The sequence below is a fragment of the Canis lupus genome, chromosome 17 (assembly GCF_011100685.1).
Source record: "Canis lupus familiaris isolate Mischka breed German Shepherd chromosome 17, alternate assembly UU_Cfam_GSD_1.0, whole genome shotgun sequence".
Taxonomy (NCBI): domain Eukaryota; kingdom Metazoa; phylum Chordata; class Mammalia; order Carnivora; family Canidae; genus Canis; species Canis lupus.
Window position 1 is genome coordinate 37,533,730 of NC_049238.1, and position 18,574 is coordinate 37,552,303.

General features: G+C 50.0%; 1 protein-coding gene across 1 annotated transcript in view; it reads right to left on the bottom strand.

The window, feature by feature from the left end:
- Positions 1–12,489, bottom strand: part of PAX8 (paired box 8) — a 56,107-nt gene extending 43,618 nt beyond the window's left edge. Inside the window, exons 1-2 of the mRNA NM_001389220.1 lie at positions 12,405–12,489; positions 11,962–12,069 (exon numbers count right to left, since the gene is read on the bottom strand). Of these exons, the coding sequence (NP_001376149.1) occupies positions 11,962–11,986 (25 nt within the window). The 5' untranslated portion in view covers positions 11,987–12,069; positions 12,405–12,489. The remainder of the gene's footprint in view (positions 1–11,961; positions 12,070–12,404) is intronic.
- Between the last annotated feature and the right edge of the window lie 6,085 nt (positions 12,490–18,574).

Sequence of the window (18,574 nt, forward strand, 5' to 3'; positions counted from 1 at the left end):
ACACTGGAGTCCCTCTGCTCAGACCTCAAACCATAGGTTGCAACAATGAGGAGACCACAGGTCAGTGACCTCATGCTTTTATTGACCAGAGTTGACCCACAACACATAGATTCCCTGGATGCCTGGGACCTCACTTTCTCTACCATGTCTATTACTGATGCTTCTCAGCAATGTGGACTCCATCGGAACTCGGCAACTGCACCTGTGTTTTCCTGGCTGGATCTCTTGGACTGTCTGAGAGCAGGGGCTTCATTGGCCCTCCTTTTTTTTTTAATCATTCACATACCTAGGACAGTGTTTCGCACACACATGTAGTTTGTCAAGGCTTCTTCCTAGTGTTTATACTTGTGACAGAGTAAGTATTGTGCATATATGTGTGAGCATACTTCACCCGCATGTATATGAGTGTGGTTATAACCCGCTATGTGCACATGTACATCACATATAGGGGACTATATATCCAGCCAGGGGCCCAAGGTACAAAATTCAAGGAGGCACTCATTCTCAGGGCCAGCTTTGCCCCTGCATTAGCCTGAGAGTGAGCGTGTCCTTAAATTTGGCCCTCAGGTTGCCTTTGTGTCTCACCCACCCTCATCCGAACCCCCACCTTGGGTGTATGTGTGAGTGTGTGTGTGTGTGTGTGTGTGTGTGTGTGTGTGGCTCTATAGTCTCTGTGTATGGGAGCATCTGTGTGGTGTATGTGTTCATATATGTGCCTGTGTGTCCATTTGTGTGTCCGTGTGTGTTGATGCCTCTCCCTGGGCTTCAGCTGTCCCTGTCAGCAGGTGTGAGAGGCCCTTCTTCTCAGTTCCCTGGGCCATGGCCAGCACTATCTAGACTGGAGTCTGGGCTCACTCTACCCCAGGACACTCTGAAGGCTGCTCCAATATCACACAGAGAGCCCTGGTTGTAAGTGCAGAGCCTCAGCTGTGCCACTAAGCCCGCGGGGTCCGGAGCAAGGCATGCCTCTGTGAGTCTCAGTTTCCTGGTCAGGAAAATGTGGCAATGGGGTTTCGCCTGGGAACCCCTTCTCTCCTTGACCAACTCTGGGTCCAGGTAGATATTTGGTGTAACAAAACCCTAGGGAGCTCCAGGGCTGGGTGAGATCCACCCCCTCGCAGGAGTTCAGGTAGCCCGCTCTAAAGGGGAAGAGCCACAGAGAGAAACATCTCTTTACAAAGCATCCCTTTACAAAGACTGCAAGACATGCCTTAAAAATAAAGTGCTGGCAGGCGCTGGGCACTGGTGAGGAGGGAAAGCTTTAGGGAAGGTGGCATCTGAGCCGGGCTGGTGGAAGATAGCTGGATAGGGGAGCCCCCGACTAATCCTGAGATCAGTCAGTCCTCACAGGAGCCTGCTGAGGCAGGAACCATGAGTCTACTTTTCTGCAGGTGTAAATGGTTGAATGGGGACTCAAACCCCCCACACCAGCCCCTTTGGCCTTTCTTTCTTTCCTCCAGCAAAGGGAAGGATAGGCTCTCTGGTCTCAAGATGGGCACCATCTACAAGGGATGGATTGGTGAACACACACAAAATTGTCTGCAGACAATAGAAGGCTGTGCACGATTGTGTCCGTGCTGTGGTACAGACAGTGACTTCCAGGGAGGTGGGGACAGAGAGCAGTGTGGGCAGGGGCACGATGCGCTCCTGGCCTCAGATCTCTTGGGGAGATGGATACCTTCCAGCCAACAGGATCCAGCCAGCCAGGAACACAAATGTGAGAAAGCAATCAGGACAGCAACCGTGTCACTGCCAGCAGGATTCTTGAGAGCAGGTCTCATCTACAAAAGGGTGAGCTTGGGGATCTTCCTGGTGTGGGGCACTGTCATATCACCACAGAATGTGGCGACTGGAGGGACCTGCTCCTTGTCACACTGTCAAGGAGATGGGGGGGCCTAGAAGGGATAATCCTATAAGGTCTGCACATCTCTGAAAGTATGGGGGATATGCATCGGAGGTGTCCAGCAACCATTTGTATTTAGCAGATGTGGGCAAGTCTCCACAGCCTTTGCACCTACAGATGGGCAACATTTTACCATGAACCAGATAGCCATCCAACTCCAGAGTCTCAGTGTAGACCCCCACGGAGCTGGGGGAGCCTACACAGACTCCCATGCAGCCTTTCTGGAACAAGTGCTCCAGGGACCAACTAGACTCAAGAAAGCCAGATGAGCTTTATCTGTTGTCAGCAATAACGTGATTGGGTGGGGTGGCTATTGGAGATAAATGACCTTTGGTGTTCCCACCATTGGGGTTGTTAGTTCAGTCCTTGGCCTGCCACCGAACTGTTTGGTCTGATTTTTTCCCCTTCTGGTGCTATGGGTCTGTCCCCTTGACAGGGAATCACAAGACTCCAGCTGCCCTCCCCAAGGAGGTGCCACTCACCCCTGTCATTTACTTTGACCACCAGGGCAGCGAATGCCACCATTCCTGGCATGGTGTCCTGCACATCGTGGGTGGCCCCCACTAGGGTTTGTTACATTGAATCAAGCCCTGGACCCTCAAGTGCCAGCTGGCTCCTAGCTTGACTCCAGTATCTCTCCTGCCCTAACACTCTCCATCCCATCTTCATTCCTCCCCCTGTTTCCACCTCTAAGTCACAGACATGCCCAAGGACCTGCCAAGAGGTTGCCCCATGCCGGCCACCTCCATTTTGACAGGACCCAAGAACAATCCAATGTTAGCAGGGAAAACCAAAACAGCTGGAGTCAGTGATTTGGTACTCAGCTAATTTTAAATGTCAACCAGGGTTTGCCATCATGACAAAGCTGTATTATTATTATACGAAGTAGGAAAATATAAGATGGGGGTGGGGTGGAGGGAGAAAGAGAGAATAGTGAATTAAAAAAAAATAAACATATAGTTCTGTGTCAATTAAGAACAGGTACCGAGATGTATCTTCATGTGGTCCTCTCTTACTACACCACAGCATAGCTGCACATACACTTTCACTCACGCAACCTCTAAGACCCTAAATTTTACTAAAGTCCTAGAATGTTTTGGATTCCAACATAAAGTCCATGGATAGGCCATTCTAGTGTTCCCCCTATGACTGGGTTTTCTGGGAAAATGAGGTAAGGAATCATTTTCCAGAACAGGCTGCGATAGCAGCTGATAATGGCCACAGGGGTCTGAGCCAGCACTTCCCACGTATCCTTTCATTTAATCCAACACCCCTGGGTAGTAGGTTTATTATTTTGTCCACTTGGAATACTTAAAAGATCTGTCCTAAATTTTAACTGGAACAAAGTTTTTTTTTTAATTTTTATTTACTTATGATAGTCACAGAGAGAGAGAGAGGCGCAGAGACACAGGCAGAGGGAGAAGCAGGCTCCATGCACCGGGAGCCCGACGTGGGACTCGATCCTGGGTCTCCAGGATTGCGTCCTGGGCCAAAGGCAGGCGCCAAACCGCTGCGCCACCCAGGGATCCCCTGGAACAAAGTTTTGATGCTGGGTTTCAAGCTACTTGTGGAGAGTTCCACAGGAAATGCTAAGACAATGCGATGTTTGGGTGTCTCCCCGGGAGAATTTTCGCAGACTCTCTTCCCTGGTGACCAGTATATGGAGCAGGAAAAAAAATTCTTGAGTAGCTGCTGTGTGCCAGGTAGGGATACTGGTCAAATTTTTAGTACTTTCTAGAAGCTCTGCAACATCTTCACATTTTATACCCACGAAGAATCCAAGCCCAGAGAGACAACTGACCTACCTAAGGTCACACAGGGACAAAACAGCAAGGTCCAGACAGGCAAAGCCTCCAAGGCATAGCCCCTCCTGCTGCCTGTAGAGATGGGTAGGCTCCCAGATGGCCCCGGCTTCAGTGACTTCCAAATCCCTCGCCCTCCTGATGCCTCCTGGCCCCGGAGTTTATTCTAGGAATAATAGTTCTGCTGTCCTAGAGAAGCTGAGAGATAAAAAAAAAAAAAAAAAAAAAGCAACACACACAGAGGACCCTGGGTGTGCAAACATGCAGTTCACATGATGACAGCAGATTAAGCTGTTTCTTAGATGCGTCACCCAACCAGCTCCCCGGCCTCTCTGCTGTGCTGGTCTGACAGCGACAATATGTCCCAGTGGACTAATTAGCACTAACTACTCAGGTCACTCCAAGGCCACTTAGGAGAACAAGTGCAAAAGAAAAACTGATGAGCATTGTGGCTGAAAACAGGAGAAGAAAGACAAGAGTTAAAAGAAGGGAGAGAAAAAAATATTTGTTTCTTTTCTTTCTCAGTCTTTCTGCTTAAACCATAGATTTTTTTTTTTTTTTTTATCCAAGAAATGCAAACAACTCCAGGAACTGGGCAGCTTCTCTCATAGGAAAAAGGGCAACATTAAAATGACCAGCTAATGTTACAAGATGAACCACAGAGGAGGCTCTGAAGGAGCAGACAATTTGGTTCTGAACCCCTGAGTGAGAGATACCTCGAGGAAGCAGCAGAGGGAACGAACCCAAGCTCAAGGAAATGAGAACCGGCTCCTCAAGTCCTCAGGACTGGCTGCTGGTGGACGCGACACCTGTGATGTCCCCTGACTTCGTGGGTGAGACTTCGCAGTAACTTTGAAACTTCCATCACACCCACTAACTCATTAGTCTCTGAAGTGGACCCAGGTAGGCAGGCCACGTATGGTTTGCAGATGCCAAGGGACTAGTTCCTTGCTGGCCTATGATAAATGGAGGTGCCAGAGGATAGCTCCCTCGCTCCCTTTTTTTGGTGCAGGTGGAAACATGGCAGCTTTGGGGGCATGCATTAAAAAAAAAAAGCCTCTCTCTCTGCCTTTCTTAGGGGCTGATCATCTTTCTCCTCACAGCGACCTCCAGGAGGGACATCCTGAGAGGAACCACTTCTCCCACTGTGCAGATGAGAAGATGGAGAGCTGTACTGAAAAGGATCTATTCTAATGAGTGGAGAGTTAGGGACCCTGGCAAGGAGAAAAAGCTGAAAGACTGAAGGCCCTGCCTGTTGCTGTCACTATTGCTGTTCGTACAGACCCTTATGTCCTCTCACGGAGGGTTCTGGCCTGACTTCCCAGTGGAGTCGCAGGTATGAACCATCCAATGGGTGGTTCACAACAGGGAGTTTGGATGATTTGGATGTCAGGAAGGTGGGCAGGAAGCAGGAGCGTTAGAGTCCGCTCAGCCTCTCTTAGCATCAGTTCCCTCCTCTTCTGCAAAAATGTCAAACACAATATGTGCCTGGTAGAGTCATGGGAATTAAATTAGAGGATGGTATGCCCTCTCCAGTGGAACACCATACCAAGAGGAGCCCTCGGAGATACTAACACAGCTTTCATTTACCGAGGGCTCACTCAGTGCCAGGGTGTGCTGAGCTCTTTGTGTGTGACTTCTCTTTCTTTGACTATAAAAGTGGCATTGGCAGAGCTGGAGCGGCCGTAGGGCTGACTGTGCTGAGCCTTGAAGCAAGATGCAAGACTTGGCATCTTATGTGGCTTTCAGGACTAGGGAGGGATTGTGAGGAATGAACACAGAAACAGAACCCACGTATCCTTGGGGAACTCCTGAACTTCCTTCCCCTTGATCTTGGACATGCCTCAGTAGGGAGATGCTGGTTTCTGCCCAGCCCCATTCCTGGGGAAGGAGCCCCAGTCCAGGAAAAGCCTAGTAACTCAGTGACATGAATTGTGGGTTTAAAATAGAAAACTTGGGCAGCCCGGGTGGCTCAGCGGTTTAGTGTAGCCTTCAGCCCAGTGTGTGATCCTGGAGACTGGGGATCGAGTCCCATGGCAGGCTCCCTGCATGGAGCCTGCTGCTCCCTCTGCCTGTGTCTCTGCCTCTCTCTCTGTGTGTGTCTCTCATGAATAAGTAAATAAAATATTTTAAAAAATAAAATAAAATAGAAAACTTCCTGGGAAGAATTTTCTGGGTCTTGGCCCTTGTAAGAGACATTTGTTCATCATGTTCCCCACCTGGCCAAAGGAGAGATCTAGAGGGGCTTTCAAAAAACCCAAACAGGCTTGTCAACCCTAACTGTAGACCTCAGGAAATAGTTACAACCCTCAAAGATCTACTTAAAAGTGCCATGACCACAGATAAATAAGGAGGAGCAGAGGCTTCTGCTCACCTATCCCTATCCAGAGATTCCTATCACTGATCACAGACTGAATGAGCTGGGATCGGCCTGGCATAGTGGAGCTTTCAGGAACCAGGAGACCCCTGGATGGCTGTTCTCTTCTGCTGCCTCAAAGAGCAACATCTAGAACCTCTGCAGGTGCCAGTGTGGTCACTGCACACACTTCCTAGGCAACATGTCTTCTAGCTCCTTCTCCAAAAGAATGCAGGGTACAAAGTGTTCCAGTCTGAACCCAGAAAAGAGTCACCCCCCCAAAAAAACTCTGAGTATGGGTGTGCATTCTCCTCTTTTTATGGAATGTTTTACATCCTCAAGTTCTATCTCTGAAGGGAGTGGGGGCCGGTGGAGGCCAGTGACTCAGCTGGTCCCCAAGTTTCAGCTAAAACAAAAACCAACTGCAGTCTTGAATAAGAATGCATTCTCCTGTTCTCTCCTTTGAAAAATCATCTTTTTTTTTTTTCCTTAAACGAAATTTGCTTTTATCTTTTGGCTCCTTGTGTACCCAGAACCACAGAGCTCAAAGCTTTCTCAGCGCAACTGAGAACTCTTGGACTGATAAATAGAGCAGCTTTAAAATGCTTAGAACTGAAGACAGACCAACTGTGGAGAGAGAAAGTAAACACATCCATGCACCAGTCAACCCTAGCAAGCTCCTCGCTGAGATTACAAACTGCAGTTCCTGCCTGAGCTGGCGAGGATGCTGGGGCGGGCTGCTGTGTGTGTGTGGGGGTGTGCAGAGCCACAAAGCAGGGTCCTCTGCCTCAGTTAGTTGTGCCCCAGGGAAGATGGGTCACCTGGGAGTCTGCTCAGGACCAGGTTTGGATGTTTCTAAGCATAACAGACCCTGCTGATGTGTTTCCCACTGGTTTCACACTTGGAATTGTCCCAAGAGAAGAGGGGACCAGCTTCATTCTGATATAAAGGCTCTCATCTTCCTCACTCCACATTCTTTGTGTGCTGGTGAATTTCACCAGCGAGAAAATTAGGACTTTTCACAAAACAGAATACGATCACGACATCATTTGATAGAGGGATATTTGAAGAACTATTCCTATGAAGAATCAATACTTTAAATATCCCCCTCGCCTGGAAACACACACACACACACACACACACACACACACTCACACACAAATTGTTTTTATGAGAACCAATTAATAAATGCTAATTCATTCAGGCATATCTCGACTAAATTACTGTTTCATTTAATTGCGGGGGAATTTTCCATTACTAAACTCTCCCTTGCTGATTTTTTTTGCATTATTTATATATTTTTTTCAGTTTCACTAATAGTGAGATTGGTATGTGATATTATCTGCTGTTTGTATGTCTTAAATTTCTTTTTTCATTTAAAATGTTTCCTCATTCTTGCAGCTCCACGTAATCTGGGAGAAACATCATTAAAAGCAGACAAGATTTTATACATAAATGAAAAAGGCACTGCCTGAAATTAACCTGGCAGGAGTGCATCTTGTCTGATGGTGCTGCTCTCATTTCAGGCGTGCATGAGTGTGTGCAAGTATGTGTCTCCACTTTGGGTGTGCGTGGCAACGTTTTCCTGTCAATGAGTCACCAGTCTATCTGCGGAAAGATTGCAGGTATACCGCTAGGAATGAAGATCACAGGGGTTTTAATAATAAATAAAAATAACGCTCAAATCTCTCTGTAAACCCCCAGAACACAATGCGTATTTTCTTGCTTCCTTTTTATGGATACCAAATCAAGACTTTGATATCTAGACACCCAAGAGCCAGACCAGCTGGCTCCTGAAAATCCTGCCTCTTTTCATGCATAGAAAAGTGGGGGAGATTCCAGTGGTGTTTAGGGGTTACTTAGGGACTGTGGTAGAGATCCGTGTTCAAAAGGATGTGTTTTGAAGTAGAATTCCCATTTTCTTATATTGAATGACAAAGGTCCTGTGCACCTGGCTACCTTCTCTTCTGAAATAAGTTCTTTTCATTTTTATTCTCTACAGCCACCTTCTCCCTCTCACTTCTCTCCCTCCCCCATTGCCTCCTGTCAGGGTCTTTCTTTTTCTCTTTTTTCTGTCCCTTCTTTCTCTTTCACGGTAACATATTCCGAGGATGTGAATGATTAAACTGTTTACTCCGAGGTTTAAGTACGAAAAGGCATGTCACCGAAGTAAAGTTTCACCTTCATACCCAACTCTATCAATAATTACAGAACAGGGATGATGATTAGTAAATCTTTCTTACAATTAGCTCTTGTGAAAATGATGCCATTTATTCTGAGCATTCTGAGTTCTACTGATTTCACTTTTCACAAAAATTAATCACAAAGCATAGTAACCTCCAAAATGAAGTCAGCCTATAAAGAGATTGTGAGGAAGCCAGAAAAATATATACCCAGTGAACATGTACCCCATTAAAATTAGAGCTTTGAAGCCATGAAGAGAAAGTTTTGACATATTATTATATTAGTGGATGATCTCCTTTGAATAAAAATGTCACAATAATTAAAATTTCATGAGACTGATTTTTTTTTTGTTTTGTTTTCCTTCACTTCCTTTGTCCTCTTCAGCAAAATTAAGGCAGAGTCTTTTTGGGTACAGACTGATAAAATTAATTAACTTTTTTCCACCCCAAAAATGTCCCAAATAAATGCTTCCAATAGACATCAAAAAAGTGTCAATTAGAAATAATTACTTCTTATCAATCAGTGGAGCAATTAAAGTGACAAAGCTTAAAAAGATACTTATCTTAAAACTAATTCACAAGGTAGCTAAATTATCTCCTAATTAACTTGCATTGAGGAGGGTGGGAGGATGGACCATCTCGAAACAAAGATGAATTGAGGAACCCCAATACCTCTTTATGCTCCTTGAGACTGTTTCCCATCCGGAGACCTTGTTTGCAACCCAGGCAAGAAACCTGGGGGAAAAAAACCCCAGATCCTTCCCCAATGCATTTGGTTCCCTTTCCTCCTTTCTAAAACCAAGATGAGGGAATAGGGCTTTGCATATCTGACCTAGCAAGAGGCTCGTTCATCCTTGATCTTAAGTTTTATTTTATCACTTGAATAACCTATTTTCAGCAGCTGGGGAAGAGGGCTGCTGCAAGTTATTGCACATAACTTTTAATGACAACCTGCTTGCTTTTACTAAACTCTCTTCCTCGTTGATGATGGTATTGTTTTCATTATAACAATTATGTGGCATTTATCTTTAAACATTAAAAAAAAAAGGTTTTGCTTTAGAGGACCTTTGTTCCCTGATGCTACAAAATTCCCAGTAGATTTTACAGAACGTTCAGCCCATTGCTGACCAGCGCAATCAGAATAACTGCCTATGCGCTCTCCACAGCCCTTCCCGAATAAAAGTTGTAGGAAAAAAAAAAAATTAAGACTTCATTTCAAAGCAAGATCAGCCGAGAGTAAGCTGAGGATGAGCTGCAGCCAGCCCAGTGGGCAGAGGCTGCACAGGAAACTTTGCTCAGGCTTCTCTGGTTTTTGGAAACCCTGTGCTCAGCCTCGGTCCCGCGAAAAGCCCCGGGGCAGCCTGCGCCCCAGCATTCTGCTTCAGAGAAAACTTAAATAGAAGCTTTCCAGGCAAAGCCAAACTCAGGAATGGAAGTGCCCGGGGAAAAGAGGGAAGCTGCTAAACCTGAGAAATGAGCTTATAAAAATAGGAGGAGTCAGTTTATGAATTTATCTTTAAACATAGGCAATAGGTGTTAAGTAAACTGGTTAGCAAGACGGAGGACTCTGGCTCAGGTTTTCATGACAATTTAGAAAAGAAATGGGATAGCCTTGAAACGTTTGAGCTGTGTTTTAGGCAGTTTTCTTCTGTTTTATTAGCATTAAATTAAACGAAAGGAGAAAGGCTCATTTTTCCCTCCTTGCAGCTTTATTTCTTTTTATTTGTTTGGGGTGGGGGGGGGAAGGTTTAGAAGTAGCCCCTCTGCCTTCCTTAAACGGAAAAATACCTCTGCCCTGGCCCTGCCAGGGAGTGGACGGCTCTCTTCCCCCAACCCAAGGACCATTCGCATCTGAGCCAGTAGGAAATCGGCCTCTCATCTTCTGGGCCTGTTGCTGATTGAAAATAAAGTAAAAATAAATGGTGCCCTCCCACTCCCACTCCCCCTTTTCCTTCTTTTATCCCCATTTAATCTAGCGAGTGCTTCTAGAATGAAAATAAGTAGCGAAAACAAAATCAAGCCAGCCCAAGGGACCGTGACCTCGTCTTATTTCTAGCAGCAACAGAGGGAGAGGTAAAATCGAGGTCCCAGGGCATCCACTCCTACCATCGCCTGAAAGGTCAGGGGAAGGTCGGGCTGCGGGCGAGGGGAGACGGAGTGGGGAACCGAGCGGAAGCGGCTGGACCAGGCTGGCTTAGGATAGGGCAGTAAGCGCTGAGCGCTCGGCCTCGGACACCGTCCTGATCCCGAGGCAAGGGCGACGTCCCGTATTGTCCCCGGGTTTGGTTAATGACCGAGGGGCTAAAATCTGGTCTCGGCCTCAGAAAGTGGTCAAGGAGCGCGGCGGGGCGAGGGGTGCCAGCCAGATCCGCTCGGTTCGGGGCTCGCGACCCCGCGGCTGCCGGGGAGGGCCGCGAGGTCTCTACCGCCGCGAGGTCTCTACCGCCGCGAGGTCTCTACTGCGCGCCCGGAGAGGCGGCCGGGACCGCTGCGGCCGCGCTCTCCTCGGGGAACTGCGGGTGGGGAGGCAGCGGACTGCTGACTCCGTCTCCCACTCTAGAGCGAACCAGAATGACCAACCTTCCGGCGCCTCGCGGGGTTCCCCGCACCCCTAGTTGCGGAGCCGCGGCCCCGGGACCCGAGGCTGCGCGGCCAAGCTCGGATTCGCGGCGCTCTCGGCTAAATAGAGATCTCAGCCGCGCGCCGCGCCCGATCCGACCCTGCTTATTATAACAAATGTCCCGTTTGCCGAGCGGGACTTCATATTCGCCGAGAATTCATCTGAAATATTGATTTCCTCTCACTTCGCCGGCCCAAATCGATAGCGCTGCGCCCTGGCCCCATAAATCGCCTTCCCCGCGGCCGGCCCGGCTCCATCCATCACCGCGGGCCGGGCCGCGCCTCTGCCCTCTGTCCACACTCGCTGCGCGCCCGGGCGGCCGTGCCCACCGCGCCCACCCGCCCCGACCCCGGGGCCCCGTCTCCTTAACACCTTTCTCCCCAACCCCCAGCCCGGCCTGGGCCGGGAGGCGGGGGAGAGCAGGCGCCGCGGCCGGGACCCCGGAGCGCTCTGGAAGGCCCTGGGCCGGGGCGCCGCTGGGGAGGGGGTTCGGCCCCGCGGGCAGCTCGGTGCTCGCAGGCCGGACGCCCCGCGCGCGGCTCCCCGCCTGCCCCCGGCTCGGCAAGGAGCAGTCCGAGAGCAGCCGGCCGAGTGCACTCAGAGGCCCCCAGGCCCCGGGCCGCGAGATTCTTTCCCGCTGGCTTGAGGGGTGCGTGGGGCTCACGGTCCCGCCGGGCCAAGAGGGTCAGCCGGGGGCAAGAGCCGCGCGCACCCTGGCACAAGGGCTTAGAGGTCGGGGGCGGCCCAGGGCCCGAGAGGCGCAGGGTGTCCGCTCTCGGGGGCCGTGCAAGACAGGGGTGGGGCGCGAGGGACACCCCTCTGACCCGCACGGAGAGCTCCTCACCGCTCCGTGTGGTCCGCAGAAACCGAGGCCTGGGGAGGGCGGCCCGCCGGGCCGGGCGAGGGGGACCTCGGGGCCTGAGAACGGCGAGATGGCCGCAGCGGAGAGCTAGGCCAGCGGCGCCCCCAGCTGCGTCCCCGCGCAGGTGGGTCCCACGAGCCCGGAGCGTGAGCTCCCCAGCCCCACCGACCCGGGCGCACGCACGGACGCACGGCGACGCGGGGGCTCCGGGGTCCCGGCAACGCCGCGTCCTTACCGGATCTGATGGAGTTGTGCGGCATCGCCGGGGAGTCGCTCGCAGCCCGCCGAGGGCTCAGGGCTTCCTCGCGCAGGTCCCCGCCGCGCCCGCCGCCACGCCGCTGCCCTGCACAGACCCAGGGGAAGGGGCATGAGATTCGATGTCCCCTGTCTTATGCCTTCTCCCCAGGCCCTATCCCTTAGGCTCTCATCACGCGGCAGGAGTCGGAGGATTTTTAGGCGAAGGGTGGCCCGCTCGCCCGGCTTAACACACGTTTGCCCGGAGGATCCGGGATTGGGTGTCCTCTGAGGAAGCCCCAAACTCCAGAGCGGGTGTTTTTGCCCCAGCCTCATCCAGTTTAACTTAGGAAGGGAAAAGCTCCCAGGCTTCCTGGGCCCCTCTCCCTTCCCGAATCACCTCTGTCCCCCAGTCTGCTTTCGGCCAACCCCTGGGCAGCCTACCTGGCCGGCAGGCCACAGGCCCTCACTGCCTGGGTCCGCCCGCCCGCCGAGGGTGCCCTGGGCCCTGCTGTCTCTCCTCGTTCTGAAGTTTGTTCCCATCCACCCGGCATCGCCGACCGGTTTTATCCCGCCAGGGCCCTGAGAGATGGGTCTGGAGAGGCTCGCAGGCCGCGGATTGGCTGGCTGGGTGCAGGGGGGTGCGGGAAGGGGAGGATTTTGCAAGGGGGACATGGCTGAGTGGACTCAGGAGTTAGAAACATTCGCTGGAGCTTCTGTTTCCAGCGGAGAGAGGAGAGGGAGGCAGCTGAGCCCTACCTCAGCAGGCCTGGAAATATTGGAGGAGTGGGAGATGGAGACCTCAGAGCCCAAGCATGAGGGTCTCGGGTTCTTCTTGGGGTCACTGACCACCAGAAGTCAGAGACACAGTTTCTCTGTGACATCCTGCATCCCTTCTCTCACCTCTGCTCTGCTCTGTGGAAGCAACCTTTCCTTTTGTAGGAGGGAACTTTGGTTTTTAAGCCTGTTTCTTAAGGTACAAAGAAGTCTGCCAATAGGACTGGAGACAGCAAGGTCCCATCTTCTCACCCCTTGTGTGGACTTCTTCCAGACAGAACCCCAAACAGCCCCCAGAACTCATTGCCTCCATATCACTCAGACAGGAGCCATACCCTCACCTTTATTAGGTTGGTGAACATGGTCCTATAACCTATTGTACAGGGCTTCTCCTCTTCCCAAACACATGCAGCCACCAGCCATCCCTCTTTCTTGCTCCTTGAAGATTTTGAACTTGGGAGAACAGCTCAGAGGGTGGGCAGTGGGGCTCTAGATTTCACTTCAACATGGAAGGGTGTCAGCCAGCCAGCAACAGGACTGAGCTGACCTCTGGCCAGCTCTGGTCTGTGGGAATCAGGACCCTTGGGAGCTGGGGGCCTGCATGTGGATAAGAAGGGGTGTCTTGAATAGGAATGAGCTGACTCCTCTTTGGTCACAGGTTTTCTCTTCTGTCCGGGAGGCTGGGTTCAGGGAAGATGGTGTGTGCAAACAAATGTGCTGGAGCACCTGCAGGCTGGGGCCGTGGGCAGGGCCTGGACTCCTTAGTCTCAGACCAGATGGCCAGACTCAGGAGCACAGGTCTCTGGCCTGGAGGGGTACAGAGGCCAGAGATGCTGGAGTGAGAGGGGAGTGAAGGAGCAGAAAGGAGTTATTCAGGGGGATGTGCATGTTCCTGTACACATGTGTGCACCCACGTGAGTAAAAAAAAAACACACTTTTTCTTAATGAAAAAGAAAGTTTTCTCTTTCAGGTTAATCCACTTCTTCCTCCCACCCAGACTTTCTCGATTTAGTAGAGATTAATCATTTTTTGAAAAGAAAGAGAGGAGAATATGCATGTCCCCTAAGTGGATTCTCCACATTCGTAATAATGGCTCTAAACAAAAACAATAAGGGCTTTACTGTGTTAAAAGTTTCTCCAAAATTGGTATTTAAAATTGCTCTGTGGTTTCCAAATGTCCAGATACTGTACTTCTCTAGTAAGACCCTCCTGGGGAGAGAAGATCAACGGTGTTGGGACGGAAGTGGACCTCAGTGCAGGTCCCACGGCCACTACCATGGGCCAGTTGGCTGCTCTGGTGCCCAGCCTGCCTCTGTAGGGGAGCTGTGGGGCAGCAGAGGGGAAGGCAGAGACTGTCCACTCAGGCTCCCTCCTACCAAGGAGGCAGTGCCCAGCTGAGCCGGACAAGCCCTTACCCAAACAGTTCTGCAAACCTCAGAAGGTCTGCCCAAGCCAAGGGGCTGATAGGTACCAATCACCATGGAAACTCATGCATCTATTCTTGCCTGCACTTTTCTCCCACTTGACAAAACAAATCTGCCCCCTTTCCTTTTTTTGGCAAAAGTTCTCAAAGGACAAAAATAGCGACTTATCAAAACATCCCTGTCTCATTTGTGAGCTCATTTAAAAAATTCAGTTAAATTCGAAAACTGAAGGTACAAAAGGCCCATTCACAGACCATGAGAGCACCCCTTCCCTGGACTGCAGGTGACTGGAGATGGCCAAGAGGAGACTCAGCAGAGAGGTTCTAGAGCTAGCAAGCAGTGAGAATACAGTGAGCCCCGCTGAAGAGATAAACCCAGGCTTCATGATGCTTTCTAATTACAATCAGAAATCAGGCCTGGGTCCCTTTCTACTTCCTATCTGCCTGCCACTAAGGTCAAGAAAATGGTAATTAATCAGCACCCCAACTCAATCTCTTTGGCATCACTCTCCTCCTCTGCAAAATCAAGAGGTTGAAACATATATATATTTCAATATTTATGTTGAATATATTAAAATATATTTATGTCTATTTAAATAAAAAATATATATTAAAAATCCATATCCATGATCATTGTAATTATACATAAAAATCTTAAGCCTTCCTCTAATGTTACTTAACATTTCAAAATAAATTTGGCATCATGACTGAGAGACTATCAGATCAATGGTACATTAAGAACACACTTTTTAAAACCAATACCTCTTTCTCCTCTGGCTTTTTCTTAGATTTGATGCCCATAAGGTTTTCATGCTGAGGTTATCAACTGGCAACCTGTGATTTAAACCCAGTTACAATTTTTTTAACTCAGTGTTTTTTCCAAGAAAATGTAATTAATTGCCATCATGAAATCAGAGAAGAAAGAGTAACTCTGGCTTGCCTTTAAAAATTGGATAGATCTGGCCACAGATCTGAGTGTTTCTTTGTAGAAATAAATGTTCTTTCAGGTTTAACATTCAAAGAGTTTGAAATACATGCCAGGTATAGCTGCCTCACTCCCGTGAGTATTCTGTGATTTTTTTTTTTATTCTAAGTTGATCTGCTGAGCCTTCAAAAGATGTTCTTTCTTTCTAGGATTCAGCCAACATCGGCAGAGCTGGTGGTAGGGTTTGCCAGGGATGAGACTAAGGGCATTCTCTATATGTGGGATTTTCAGTGCTAAAACCAAGCTGCCCTAGGCACACCAGAAGGAGTTAGCCCTCCTAGCTGACAGAACTGGGAAGAACTAAGTTTGGAGTTCTTATAAGCAGCTCAGAGTTTACAGTGACTCCTGGGGTGGCTGTTTAATTGCACGAGTGGAATCCTATCACCTTCGGGCTCAGGCTCTTTGGCCCCTTGAACTAGGCCTGTGGGCTTTACTTCTTAATTCCAGGACACGGAGGGAATCTGGGACCCCCTCTCCCACTTTGACAAGAAGTCTCGAAAGTTCCTCTGTGCAGACCACCCAGAGGCCAGCCTTGGGGGAAGATCCTCACCCCCAGAAGGCTCCTTGCTTACCTGCCAGGCTGCCAGGCCCCCTTTTCCCTACATGGGAGACAATTCTGGAACTAAAGAGCATTCCTTGGAAAGAAACCAGTAGCTCTCTGCTAAGCGTTAGAAGGTAAACTTTCCAGCCCTGACTGTGTGAAACGGGACCATCCCCTCTCTCTGAGCCTCACTTGCTTATTCAGTGGGTTGTGGTTACAGGTGGAGAGTGAGGAGGGTAAGGCCTCATAGATTTGTTGGGAGGATGAACAGAATTATGAACGTGGAAGCCCTTTGGAAACCACAGCTGTGCACAAAAGTTAATTATTGTTAGGCAACAAAGGCTGGGCAATACTTTTAAGAAGGGCAGAATTATAACTCCTCTAAAATTTTGCTGGAGACATCCGTTCCTTTAATCCCCTCCCAAAAGCACCGTGAGTTTTTCAAACAGCTACGTGAACCAGAATGATGGAGAGGTGAACTGGGAGGGACAGGAAAGGGCCGGTGAGCCCAGAGTGCTGTGGGTGTGGGATGGCTGTTGTGGGGGCTGGGTGTCTGCGAGGGGAGCAGTGGAGGGTTTGACCCACAAAAAGGGGAGCAGTGCCAATGGCAGAAGGGGAGGGCCAGCTCCAGGGCAGAGCTTCCAGCCTCCTCAACATCCCCCCTTTCGGAGGGGGCAAAGGTGTGGAGGGCACCTGCAGGTCGCAGTCCCCTCTCCCCTCTCACAGACTTGCCCGTGGTGGTGCTGTGGCCACATGGGATCTTTACCAAGTCCCCACACCTCAGGAAATGGCTGACAGCCTGCCCTGAGGCCTCCTGGTGGCCCTGCCTGAGAATCAATCATTAATGAGCCCCTGCTCCGTCCCTCCCCCTCAGGCTGTCTAAACACAGAAATAGAAATACAGGTCCTGGCAGGTGAGAGGAAAGGCAGTTTGTGGTGCAGGTGTGGAAGGCAGTTTGGAAAAAGCCACCAACGGCAGCCAGCATTAGTCCTAATGGTTTGAGGCTGGAGAAGTGTCCTGGGCACGTGTCTCTCAAGCTCTTTGTCTACCCCCACAGTCCTTTGGTGGCTGCAACAGGGGTGTCTGGAGGACACCTGAGTAACAAAGAGCTTCACTGGGAAAGCAGAGGGGAAGGTGACAGAAGGAAAGGATGGGAACAATGTATAGGGGGATAACACGTCAACTTTTTCTAGTTTTAATAGTTTTTAAAAATGTTACAAATAATTAGCATGGCCCTTTGGTAACCCATTTTATAGATGAGAATACCGAGCCCCAGAGAAGGTAAGTAGCATGTCCAAGGTTACACAGCGGGTAGCTGGTACTCGATGACCAAATAAACACTAGTGATCCAAGCCCTGCGTTGTGTTAGAAATGCTGCTTACCTCATCCTACTTCCTCTCACTCCCCAGCACCTATCTACCTACCCTCTAGTCAGGAAGGAAGGTGCTGGAACCCAAGGAGTGGCCAGAGTGAGATCAGAAAACTTTCCTGCCACAGGAGAGGAGCCCAGCTCACTCAGCAGGAATGCCCTCCCTCCCATTGGCCGGGCCCCTGGTCCAGCCCAGAGCAGCAGGAGTCAGGGCACAAGAATCTTCTCAGGGCACTGGAGTGGGCTGCCTTCCTGACACCTGTTTTTGGGGAGGTGCCAAGGAAAAAACCCAGGCCCAGGGCTCTTCATCAGACTCCAGGCTGGCTTTGTTCTCTGTGGCCTTGGAATGCGAGAGGTCCCTGCTGTTCACACAGACCACAGAACAAGGCAGGGTTTCCCCTAACCCTTGGTAGTGCCCGGGGCCCTGATGAAAGGACTGAGAGATCTTGGTAGTTGGAGAGCAGGGTGGAGGGGAGAGGTTGAGGGATAGAGAAGATTCTGGAGACCTCATCTGCCTTGCCTTTTGCCCCCAGCCTTCACTGCCTGGCCCCTGCAAAGCTTCCTGCCTTCTGAGCAGAGCAATCCTGGGCACTTTGCCACACTTTGGGTCTTGGCAGGACTCAAGACCCCCTGCCTTCCCTGCGTTTGGGGGAGTAGCCCTGAGGGTTTACAACTTTGGACTCCAATTTGTATCTGTGCTCCAGTGCCCCAGCAATAGGTCCATCCTTGCTGTTCTATGGCCCCCATATGAGGGTGGCCTTGAGGGATTACTAAGCATGGTGCTTCTTTCTAATAACAACTACTGCTACTGTTATTTACAGGTATCATTAAATGTTAGGGGCTACTAAGTATCTTATGCACACCCAGTGAGGCCAAATTTTGAGGCAGCTGGGGCATAGAGGTTGCTCTCTAGGTCATCCCATTGCTGGGCAGTAGAGCCAGGATCTGAACGGAGGCTCATCTAAAACCTGAGCCAACATTCTCTCCACCACCCTATGTGGTGTTTCAAGGGAATGGACAGCCATGTAGCTTCAAAAATGCTGTAGGAATAAACTAGAAAATGAGTCTCTCTTGTCCGTTTCAGGGGCCACCAGTGGCCCACTGGCAAGAAGCTTGACCCCTAGTCATGAGGCGGAGGATTCCTTGGCCCTCAGAGAGGCCAGGCCAATGAAAGAATAAAAAACAAAGCAAAGGTTGGGGTCACGATACATTCCACCTCTCTGTCACAGAATTCCCACACATTTCGAGAAGCACAGACACAGAACTCATTTGTGGCAAGAATGAGTAAATCATCCACCTATACATTTTTCTTTTTCTTTTTCCCCTCCAGCTCTCTTGAGGTATAATTCACAAATAAAGTAAGAGGATAGTTCAGGTGTACATTCGTGGTGAATGCCTGTGTACACTGTGAAAGGGTCCCCACTATCTAGTTAATGAACACATCCTTCACCTCACATGTTTCTCTCTCTCTCTTGCTCTCTCTGTCTTTCTCTCTCTTCTTGGTGAGAACATGTACTAT